Consider the following 13235-nt stretch of genomic DNA (forward strand, 5'->3'; position numbering starts at 1 on the left):
AACAACATTGAAGAAATAAGAGCCAAAAAAGTCCCAATTTTGATGAAAAATATGTATCTATAAGGCCAAAGACCATAACAAACTCCAAGTAAGATTAACAGAAAGAGACCTACACTAAGATATGCTAAAATCAAACTTATGAAATTCATCCAAAAACAAAGAGAGAATTTTGAAAGTAACAAAAGAGAGTGACTTGTCACATACAAGGGATTGTTAATGAGATTAACAGCTGATTTCTCATCAGAAATCATGCAAGCCAGAAGGCAGTGGGATGATATATTTAACGTGTTGAAAGGAAAAAAAGTCAACATTGAATTCTATACCCAGCAAAAGTGTCCTTCAAAAATTTTAACATTCACATATAAAATCTGAGGGAGTTCATTATTAAATCTAATGTACAAGAAATACTAACGGAATTCCTTCAGATAGAATGTAAGAATATATAATGATAACTCAAAGCCATATGAAGAAATAAAGGCTCCAGTAAAGGTAAATATATGGTCAAATATAAAATCCAATACTGTTTTATATTTGGTTTTAACCCTACTTCTTTAGGAAGAAGAAGTAAATCATACATAATTTCAGAGACAAACATAAAAAATTATAAATCTATATTATAGGGCACACAATTTATAAAGATGTCACTTGTGACAACAATAACTTGAAAATGGAAGGAAAAAGCAATATAGCAGAACAGTTTTGTATGCTACTGAAGATAAATTGGTATCAACGGAAATTATATTGTTATAAGTTTAGGATGTTAAATGTAATCTTCAAGGTAACGACAAAGAAAATATAAATAGAATATACACCCCCAAATGAGAAGGGAATCAAAATGTGCCATTACAAATAATCAACTTAACACAAAGGAAGACAGTTATAGAGGAAATGAAGGACAAAATAATCTATAAGACATACAGCACATAAGTAATAAATTGGCAGAAGTTAGTCTTTACTCACTAGTAAGTACTTTAAATGTACATGGATTAAACTCTCCAATCAAAAGGCAGACACAAAATGGATTAAGAGAACATTATACAACTGTATGTTTTTAAAAGAGGCTATCAAATTCAAAGACACAAAAAGATTGAAAATCAAATGATGAGAAAAGATATTCCATGAAAATAATAAACAAAAGAGAGCTAGGATAGACATAAGAATATTGGACAAAATAAACTAAGTCAAAAACTGTTATAAGAGACAAAAGAGGACATAATATATTGATCAATGAGTCAATTCATCAAAGTGTAACCACTATAAACATACATGCACCAAAAAACAGAGCCTTAAAATACATAAAGTATAGAATTGAAGGAAGAAATAGAGTTTTACAATAATAGTTGGAGAATATAGGCCATTTTAAATAATGATAGAACATCTATATAGATGGTCACTAAGGATACAAAGAGCCTGAAAAACACTATGAACCAAGTATACCTAACAGATATACATGGAACACTCTACCTCAAAACAGCAGAATACACATATTTCTTAAGTACACAGAACATTCGCCATATCAGACCATATGTCAAGCAATAAAAAAGCTCATAATAAACTTAAAAAAATTAAACTCATACAAAGTATCTTTTCCAACCACAGTGGAATGGAGCTAGAACTCAGTAACAGAAAGCAAACTGAAAAATTCAAAATATATAGAAATTAAACAATACACACTTAAACAGCCAATAGATGAAAGAAGAAATCACAAGAGAATCAGAAAATATACAGAGACAAATGAAAACAAAAACATAACATGCTAGGACTTCCATCGTGGAGCAGTGGTTAAGAATCTGCCTGCCAATGCAGGGGACACGGGTTCAAGCCCTGGTCCAGGAAGATCCCACATGCCATGGAGCAACTAAGCCTGTGTGCCACAACTACTGAGCCTGCGCTCTAGAGCCCACGAGCCACAACTACTGAGCCTGCATGCCACAACTACTGAAGCCCGCATGCCTACAGCCCATGCTCTGCAACAAGAGAAGCCACCGCAGTGAGAAGACCGCACACCGCAATGGAGAGTATCCCCCACTCGCTTCAACTAGAGAAAGCCCGCATGCAGTAATGAAGACCCAACGCAGACAAAAATAAATAATTTTTTTTTTTTCCGGTATGCAGGCCTCTCTCACTGTTGTGGCCTCTCCCATTGCGGAGCACAGGCTCAAAACACACAGGCTCAGCAGCCATGGCTCACGGACCCAGCCGCTCCGCGGCATGTGGGATCTTCCTGGACCGGGGCACGAACCCATGTCCCCTGCATCGGCAGGCAGACTCTCAACCACTGTGCCACCAAGGAAGACCTAAATAAATTTTTTTTTAAAAACACTTAACACGCCAAAACTTACAGGATGTAGCAAAGGCAATGCTCAGAGGGTAACGTATAGCTGTAAATGCCTACACTAAAAAAGGTGACATATCTCAAATCAATAATGTAATTTTATACTTTAAAGAACAGAAAAGAATACCAGAGTGAATCCAAAGAGAGAAGAAGGAAAGAAACAATGAAGATTATTGTAGAAACATTTTTAAGGGAATAACTAAACAATATAATCAACTATATCAAAAAGCTGACTCTTTTGAAGAGAACAACAAAATTAACTAACATTTAGCTAGACTGACAAAGAAAAAAAGAGAAAGGATTTAAGTAACTAAAATCAGAAATGAAAGTAAAGACACTACTACTAACCATACAGAAATTATAAAGATGACTAGAGAATACTATAAGCAGTTGTCCATCAACAAATTAGACAACCTAGATGAAAAGCACAAATTCCAATAAACATACAAAATACCTAAACTGACTCAAGAATAAATAGAAAATCTCAAACCCATAATAAGCGAAGGGGTTGAATCTGTTATCAAAACGTCCCAACACAGAAAATTCCAGGACCAGGTGGTTTCACTGGTGAATTCTACCAAACATTTTAAAAGACTTAATTCCAATCTTGTTCAAATTCTTCCAAAAAATATAAGGGAGGGAACACTTCCTAACTCATTCTTTAAGGCCAGCATTATCCTGATACCAAAGCCAGATAAAGATAAAGATATCCCACCAGCATAAGGTTTGTTTAACATCCAAAAATCAAGTATGGTAATATGCTATACCAATAAAATGATAGACAAAAACCACATAACCATTTCAATAGATACATAGAAAGCATTTATTTGCCAAAACGCAATACCCCTTCATGATAAAAAAAATAACCAACTAGGAATAGAAGGGAACTTCCTCAAACTGATAAGGTACATCAACAAAAAAACTCAGCACTAATATCATGCCTAAAGGTCAAAGAGTGACTCCTTTCCTCCTGAGATCAGGAAGAAGCACTAATACCATACCTAAGGGTCAAAGAGTGACTCCTTTCCTCCTGAGATCAGAAGACATAGAGGCCCACTCTCTCTTTTTTCTATTTAACTTCATACTAGAGGTTCTAGTCTGGGCAACAGGCTATAAAATGAGATAAAAGACATACATATTAGAAAGGAAGGAAACAATCTCTACTTACAGATGACATGATCTTACACATAGAAAATCCTAAGGAATAAACCTGTTTAGGTAGGTTGCAAGATACAAGATTAATATACAAAAATTAATTGTGTACCTTTACATTAGGAATGCACCATCCAAAAAGAAAATTAAGAAACAATTCCACTTAGAATAACATAAAAATAATTAAATATTTCAAAATGTATGTACCCAAAGAAATACAAAGTTATAGTCTGAAAACTTTAATACATTGTTGAAAGAAATTAAAGAATTTTCTAACTAAATGAAACATCCCATGTTGATGAATCAGAGTTATAATATTAAGATGGTAACACTCTCCATATTGATCTTCTGATTCAATACAATCTCTACCAAAATCATCTCAGCTTGCTTTTTTTTGCAAGAAATGGAAAAGCTGATTCTAAAATTCATATAGAAATGCAAGACACACAGAATAGCCAACCTTGAAAAAGGAAGAATAAATCTGGAGGACACACAAACCCCAACTGAAAACTTACTATAAGTCTACAATAATCAGTGTAGTGTGGCATAGGCATGAGGATAAATGTATAGATCAAAGGAACAGAATTGAGGTCCAGAAATAAACCCTTATATTTACAGTCAACTGATTTTCGATCAACATGGCAGGATAAATTCAGTGGGGGAAGAATAGTCTTTTTTAACAAACGGAGCTGGGACAAATGAATACACATGCAAAAGAATGAAGCTGGATTCCTATCAAACATCATAACATCAAAAATTACCTCAAAATGGATCAAGACCTAAAGGTAAGAAATAAAACTCTCAGAAGAAAACATAAGTGTCCATCTTCATGATCTTGGATTAGGCAATGGTTTCTCAAGATGCATATCTGAGATGTATCTGAGAATGCCCAAAAGCATGGGCAACAAAAGAAAAAGCAGATAAATTAATTATCAAAATTTTAAACTTTTGTGTTCAAATACTACCATTAAGGATGTAAAAAACAACTCAGAAAACTGAAGAAAATAGTTTCAAATTATATCAATAAAAAGAGACCTGTATCCAGAATATATGCAAAAGAAATGATTTCACACTTCTTCAAAGACATGCAAATGGCCAATAACATATAAAAAGATGACCAGAATTATTAGCCATAAGGGAAAAGCAAATCAAAACCACAATGAGATGCCATTCACATCCACAAAGATGGCTCCAATCAAAAAGACAGACAAGAACAAGTGCTGACGAGGACAGAGAGAAATCAGAACCCTCAGTAACTCCTGTTTGGAATGTAAAATAGTACAGCTGCTTTTGAAAACAGTCTGACAGTTCCTCAGAAGCTTAAAAACAGAATTATCACATGACCTAGTAATCTCTCTCTTTGGTATGTACCTATGAGAAATAAAAATGTGTGATGTATACACAAAATCTTGTACACAGATATTTGCAGCAGTATTATTCATAACACAAATGTCCTTCTACTTGAGATAAATGAATAAAATGTAGGATATTTATATAATAGAATATTATTAAACTATAAAAAGAATGAAGTACTGATACATGTTACAACATGGATAAACCCTGAAAACACTATTCTAAGTGGAAGAAGTCAGCCACAAAAGATCATATACTATAATTTCATTAATGTGAAATGTTTAGAGTAGATAAATCTATATAGAGAGAAAGGCCATAAGTGGTTATCTCGGGCTGCAGAGCTAAGGATAAATGAGAAGTGATTGTTAAAGGTTACAGGGCTTCTTTTGGGGATGATGAAAATGTTCTAAAAGTAATTTTGATAATAGTTGCACAGCTCTGCATAAACTAAAAACTATTGGCCTGTATACTTTAAATGGATTAAATGTATGGTATGTGAATTATACACCAAAAGGAAAGAAAGAGGCAGTTTTCTTACTGACAATTTAATTATATAACTTAGAAAAATCTAGAAAATGTACACATTTTTTGAACTAATAAGACATTTGGGGAAAATTGTTGAAAAGAAGCTCAAGATAATTCAGTAATATTGCTGTCTTCTAGAAATGATTAAAAATATAATTTAAAATATTATTCAGCAAAAATAATTATTTAGCATAAAACAATATTTTAACATTAATATTAAAAGCTAGGAATAAATCTAATAAAAATGAACAGTACCATTTTAAGAAACTTACAAAACCATATGCCACATTCTTAAATACCAGGATTATAATTCTTCCAAAATTAATTCATAAATTAGATGATGTTCCAACCTGCTTTCTAACAGAATTTTTCAGTAAAACTAATGAAATGATCCTTAAATATTATTAGATAGTGAAGAGGCACATATAGGGCTCAAGACTTACAAAAAGAAGAAAAAGTAGATCACCCTACAAAATAATGAGTAAAATTCTAAAACGACAATACCTAAAACCATGAAAATAACAGGAAGTCCAGAAACAAACCCAAACACACCCATGGAAACTTAGAGATGTGAGAGAGACTGAATCACAAATCAATAAACTACTGAATAAATGGTGTGGAAGACCACACCCAAAAATGAATCCTAAATAGATTAAAATTTTTAGGGTAGGGAATACTTAAGAATATAAGACTTCTAAAACAAAAACATTAGAGAAGAAAATAATAAAAATGACTCTATAAAAATTCACAAATTTTTGAATGTTTAATTAACCTTATTCAAGACTCACTGAACGGAAGGTATGTGTGATATATATATATATATATATATATATATATATATATATATATATATATATATATATATATTTTTTTTTTTTTTTTTTTTTTTTTTTTTTTTTTTTGTGGTACGCGGGCCTCTCACTGTTGTGGCCTCTCCCGTTGCGGAGCACAGGCTCCGGATGTGCAGGCTCAGAGGCCATGGCTCACGGGCCCAGCTGCTCCGCGGCATATGGGATCCTCCCAGACCGGGGCACGAACCCGTATCCCCTGCATCGGCAGGCGGACTCTCAACCACTGCGCCACCAGGGAGGCCCCGATATATATATATTTTTAAAAGTATTGCTATCTAGAATAAAGAATGCTTACAAATTAGTAAGAAAAGATAAGCACTCTAATAGAAAAAAAAAGTCAGAACTGAAAATCAGAGTAAATCATAGAATGGACTATTTGAATGGCAAATAAGGAAATGAAATCATCATCAAAAAATCATGTAGCTATGATTAACACAAGGAAGTACCACTTACCCTTATGACACTACCAAACTGCTTAAAGGCTGTAGGGAAGCAGAAACTGATATAAAAATAAGAAAACAAATGTGCCAGAGTTCACTTCTCTCAATGGCTCAGTCATTCCCTGATTGTGCACTAACAGAATTACTGTATGTATTTCCTTAAATATCTGCAATGAATAGATTCACACACAAATCCTTAAATAATCAGGCACACATGCATACACTCACACACATGTATAGACACACATATCCATTCTTACTATATTTTAATAGCTATATATATATGTGTGTGTATACTTATATATTCTTCTTAAGCATGTATACATAGAGGGACTATCATATTTACTAGCACTAAAATTTGTCTGAGGCCTTTTCAACAAGATCTATGTTAAAAGAGAAACCTGAAATTCGATGGGAAAAAATGAACAAAAACATTCTCAAGACCAAGAGAAAGCTACAAAAAAATATTATTTTGGAAAAAACTGATCAAAAAGGATATAAGAATATTATAAAGATTGATTGTACCTTTTATCTTCTATAAAAATAAAATTTTACGATGAATAAGGCCCTCTCAAGCCAAAGAAACACATATAAAACACATGTGAGTATTTTTTAACTGTTTTGTGCTTTTTTTACATAGTTTTTAAAAGACCTGGAAAATACAGTATTAAAACTGTATTGCAATGAATCCTAGCTATATTTATAAATTTAATCCCTAACTGAAAAAAGCCAAAATTCATAATTCTAAATATGTTTTTTCAAAACATGTTTTATTTCAAAATGCAATAGCCTTTATTTTTTAATGATTACATTTTAGATAAGTATTTGAAGTCAGTTTCCTGCTTTGCAACATCAATTTTTAAAAAGCTGTGGGTCTTAACTGAAGGAATATAAATTAATGCTAGTCCCCACTGGTGGATATGAATATATAACTTGTTATTTAAAGAAAATAACATGTAATAAACTTCCTATAAGAAGTTAGATCCAAAATAACAGCACAGATTCCATTCTCATTGCATACCTTTATTTTTGCATCAATGCTATGCTTTTCTTTTCTCCAATGTGCTTTCTGCTTCCTCAGTTTCTCCAGGTCATTTAGCAGGTCAGCGCAGTGGGTACTTAATTTCTCATTTTCCTCCTTCAGATTTTTTATAACCAGTCTGTTTTGCTCTTCCTTATTCTGTACACACTCTTTAGTGTCCTGTAGAACAGTACCACAGGGGCCGATAAACAAAACAAAATGAAACAAACCAAAAAACAGGTGAGAACTAATCAGCAAATATAAACTGTACAATTTTACCCCCACAGCAGCTTCTATATTTGATGGCCAAGGTCACCTGTATACTTTTATTGGCCTCTTTTCATGCAGGTGGATGGGTCATATTTTTTCACTGGATGACAGCTTTGATAAGTACACATTTGCAAAGAGCCCATTAATTGATCAAGCTGCCTTTGATGCTGTCCCCAGCTATTTTTGAGACCCACACAGACATATCCTCCCAGACCTGGGTTTTATCAATTAATAATGCCAGTCCCATCAGAATCTAATTACAAGAAGCCACATATTCACACTCCTACTTTCTTAGCTCCATTTCCATCATTAACTATTTATCTGAAAGTTATAAAGCTTAGAGTCTTAGCTTTAAAGCATCTTTCTCAGAATTTCTGCATGTGATAAAACTGTATGGTACAGCAGGGCCTAAGGCAATTTTTCCTCCAAGCTTGTCACTTTCTGTGCCACAAAGGCTGACAAAGCTTTAAGTAGGACTTCAAAGAAAGTACTGTAAAACTATGTACAAGTCAACACACCTTAACTTCTTGACTTTTATCTTTAAATTTCTTCTGCAAGTCACTGAATTCTTTCCTTAAGAAAGCATTTTCTTCATCTACTGCAATGTTCCGTTTTACAAGGTCATTTATTTCCTGTTTTAGTCCTGATTCTCTCTATGGAAAAAAGCAAAATTACTGATGAGCTGGTATTTCTAAGAAAAAATAATTTTATGTAAAAAGTTTTAGATTTTGACTGATAATATTAGAATTAACTACCTTTCAAAATAACATCCATTATCATAATACTCATTTCCTATGACATGCCCAGAGATTTTCAAGTAAAATGTGCAAATATGGTACTGACTTACTAGTTTAAGATGAAGAACCCATAAAAACTGGATACCAAATATTAAGCCACATACAGAAGGAAAACTTTTTGGATTTCTGTGTGTAATAGGGAAAAAATGAAAATTTACAAAACATTCTAATTAAAGAAAATGCTTATGTAGCTAAAATAAGAATTATCCTCTATTTTACTATCATTTGGAAGAAAACATTTTTTAGAGAAACGAATACAGTTTTGTGAAAGCATAAGCAATTTTAAAGAAAGAAAAATGGAAAGTCTGCCTTGATACAAAAAGTATCTTGCTCTGTAGAAAGAATATTCAGAATATTAAAACTGCCATAATTTTTAACTGAATATTCTTCTCACCTACCAGAGTAAATGATATCTAATTGGAGGATGTATCCATGACTCAATTCTTAGTTTCCCTCTTCTCAAATCTTTACAGCTTTTCCTTCAGAAAATTTATCCACTCTCTTGGCTTCTGATCTCATCTCTGTCTGAAAAACTACCCAATCCATAATCCAGCCCTGACACTTTCCCAATCACCAATCCCACATTTCCAGTTTTCTCTAAAATACCTCCATCTGAATTATCTGCTGCCACCTCGAACCAACATGCTAAAGCAGACATCCATGTCCTGATATTAACTCTTTACTAAACTTACTCAACTTTTGTCAACCCACTCATTTTTTCAACCAATATTTGAAACTAGTATCTCTTAAATTTTTTTGCAGTGTTTAATTTACAATTTCTATTTTATTTAAACATTATTAAATTCATACTTGATATATGCTTTGTTATATTTTACCTTTATTATATATAGTAAGAACTACATTATTTTTTAAATTTTTATTGGAGTATAGTTGATTTATAACGTTGTGTAAGCTTCTGCTGCACAGTAAAGTGAATCAGTTATACACATACATATATCCACTCTTTTTTGTACTCTTTTTCCATATATGCCATTATAGAGTATTAAGTACAGCTCCCTGTGCTATACAGTAGATCCTTATCAGTTATCTATTTTATATATAGTAGTGTATATATGAAACTTTTATTTCATCTCTGTGTATACTGGGTCATGAAGTAAAATATACTTTTTTCATTGTGGGGATCACATTAATAAAACATTGCTCTTGATTATTTATATTAAGAGGTGGCATTACTAGTTCATAGGCTATATGTACTTCAAGAGTTCTCATAGCTCCACATGTGCACCAACATGACGTTCAAGCTTGGTAAGTTTTTACAAATGAGCTATAAATGGTACCTCATATTAGTTTTAATTTTTATTTCCTATTTTAATTATTAGGGCATATCAAAATGTGTTTGACATCAATCAAACAGCATAAAAACAGATGCATAAACATGGCCCATCCACAATTCATAGCCTATTTTTCTTTTCTCATCTAAGTCTCAGCCTTCTTCAAGATTCAATTTCTACCTCCTCAATGAAGCCTTCCCCAGCTATCACAGTAATTTCTGCTATTTCTAAATTTCTGTATTGCCTACATTATTCATTTGACACATAACAAATTACCTAGTCTTACTGATTATCTATGTACTCATACTATCTCCCAAACTAGATTATAGTAAGTGTTTATGAATGAGACTGACACTGAATGATAAATTCAATCATATGAACACTAAGAGTGAAATACCTACAGGCCTATCCTTTCAAAGAAGAACTGACAAAAATTGAGCATTCTCATCTATTCTGGAGACTATCAGGAAGGTGCGACACTAGATCAAATGATTTAAGGTTCAGAAGGGTTTGCCCAATAATGTGAACTAAACTTAACTTGACAATATAAATGACACCAATAGCAAGCTCTTTAATGAAAATTATTTAATATATTAAAATGTTGGCAGTTGAGTGAATTTAGTAATCCACAGGACAAATATAGACTTAATTTTTAAATAAAAACACAAAATACAGTGGGAACTTAGTTAACCAAAACTATCAAATTTTGATAATTAGTTTAATAACTGGTATTATATATTATAATCATTAAAGTAATAAGTTAGACAAAGATGTACTCCCAGTGGAAGAGGACTGATAAACTCTCAAACATCTGTTAAATTTTGTACAACTCAAAATATTTTCCTGATAAAATATACCATCAATGATCTAGTTTCTATAATGAAAGCATAGGTATATATAGTTACAATTCATATATTTTGTTTTCTTTAGTATAGTTGATTTATAATAAATTATATAAGTTTCAGGTATATAACATGATTCACAATTTTCAAAGGTTATACTCCATTTATAGTTATTATTAAAAATGGCTATATTCCCTGTGCTGTACAATATATCCTTTTAGCTTATTTACATTATACATAGTAGTTTGTACCTCTTAATCCCCTACACCTATCTTGTCCATTCCCCCTTTCCTCTCCCCACTGGTAACCACTAGTTTGTTCTCTCTATGTGAGTCTGTTTCTTTTTTGTTATATTCACTAGTTTGTTTTATTGTTCAGATTCCATATATAAGTGATATCATATATTATTTGTCTTTCTCTGACTTACTTCACTAAGCATAATACCCTCTAAGTCCTAAATTTAGCTTCATGAAACCTTTTCAAACAAACTTTTCTGGATACAGTAGAGTACATTCTTAATGGTCTGCCTTGAGTTAATATTAAAATAGCAAATAGAACTCAGAGGAACCATAAAGCATAAAGAGTGACAAGAGAAAGTATGTCTGAAACAAATAATTTATTATGGATAAGCCATGAAATGAATAATTCAAATCATGGTCAAAAGAAGTCTATAGAGTAAGAAGAGAATGATCGTGAATATGAAGCATTTTTGAAAAAAAGTGGGGAGTGGCAGCAGTGGCACAGAAGACCTAAAACTGTAGGAGGCAATACTTGAGCATAGTTAGTATATTATTTATATGACCTACTTTCAAATGCACATAAAAATTTTAATAAAAAAATAGAGAAGTAATGAAACCACAACAACTAAAACAATGGTAAATGGAGAAAGGGGAAGGGGTGAGAGAATTAAATGTAAATGAGAAACAAAACTTATCTATGAGCTTCCTAGAGGTAAGGAAAAAGAGAAATATAACGTTTAAAAAAATCACCTAATTGAATACAATACACTCGGTTATTAGCAGAGTCATGTTATCTAATATAATACTTGAAGGAGAAATTTATTACAAGATTTACTTTATAACTAATAGCAACAAAGGTAAAGTGTAGTCTTAACAAAAGAAGATATATGGCAATTTTTACACTATTATCAATAAAATATGTTATATTATTAGATTGTTCTATGAAAGTTTTCCTGCAACTACCTAAAAAATAGTGTGTGTGTGACTTTCTAGTAGTTTGACTAGAAACATAGTTAAGATTTAAATAAACTAAAGGAATCATCATTCTTAACTGTTACTCCATTCCACAGACTACAAATTTGGAAAAGTAGTGGCTATTGAACATTACTCAGTAGAAAAACAAAAACATAATGGAGGGACTTCTGGCTTCCAATCCAGGATGTAGGAACTTGGAAGTTGTCTCTCCTTTTCACACAACATGAAAAAAGCTGAGCAAACTGAAAATCAACACCTCTTCCTAGAGTCATCAGAGAACTGAGGTCATAGGGCAAATTGCTGTTCCCAAAACTAGAGAGACAGGCAGATACAGAGAATGACAATTTAGCAGAGCAAAAACCCAGAAGAAAGGAAACTCCATGGAAACCAGTAACAGGGTAGGAAAATCAAATTTGCAAGTAACAAATTACTGGAGGATCAGTGTGGACATGTTTGAGAGTTAAAACATCTAGGAGGGCCCAGTCTAGAGGAGTTCCCATAATTTCGTGAATTCTACACACAGGAGCACGATCAGATTGTCACCGTGAAGATCAAAGAAAGTCCCTTCCTGCTTCCTGTGGGGGGAGAGGGAACACAGACATTTAAAAATATGCCCTAGTGGGGAGGAGTCAAGATGGCAGAATAGGAGGACGTGGAATTCGTTGCTCCTCGCAAGTACATCAAGAATACATCTACAAATAGAACAATTCTCATAGAGCACCTGCTGAACATTAGCAGAAGACTTCGAAACCTAAAAGGACAAGAAAAATCCCCTCACAACTGGGTAAGATGAAAGAAAGAAAAAAAAAAAGAGGAATCAAAAATGGGACTAGCAACCCTGGCGGGAAGCTGAAGGTGAGGAGAGGTCCCCACAACTCAGAAATTCTAACTCCCTCATGGTAGGTAAACCAGCTGGGAAAGAAAAGGACCTTCGGGGTAAACAAAGGAGAACGCAGCCATTGGTCAGTGGAAGGCAGGACAAAGTAAGAACTGCACACATGGTCTACACCACAGCTCTGTGCATTCCAGCCTGAGTCATGAGTCACCTATTGCAAACAAGGTCTGGGTGTTGGAAAATGGGGTTTGGAGTAAGGAGCCAGGGAGGGGACAGCTGTTGGCTACTAAAAGACAGCCTGAAGGGAC

At 33.1% G+C, this 13235-nt stretch overlaps 1 protein-coding gene across 6 annotated transcripts in view; it reads right to left on the bottom strand.

The window, feature by feature from the left end:
• Nucleotides 1–13235, bottom strand: part of CNTLN (centlein) — a 357687-nt gene that overhangs the window by 240806 nt on the left and 103646 nt on the right. For all 6 annotated transcript variants that reach the window (XM_082619946.1, XM_082619947.1, XM_082619945.1 and 3 more), the window contains exons 4-5: nt 8466–8600; nt 7678–7857 (exon numbers count right to left, since the gene is read on the bottom strand). In XM_082619946.1, the coding sequence (XP_082476072.1) occupies nt 7678–7857; nt 8466–8600 (315 nt within the window). The remainder of the gene's footprint in view (nt 1–7677; nt 7858–8465; nt 8601–13235) is intronic.

The sequence above is a fragment of the Mesoplodon mirus genome, assembly GCF_964341445.2.
Source record: "Mesoplodon mirus genome assembly, chromosome: 1".
Taxonomy (NCBI): domain Eukaryota; kingdom Metazoa; phylum Chordata; class Mammalia; order Artiodactyla; family Ziphiidae; genus Mesoplodon; species Mesoplodon mirus.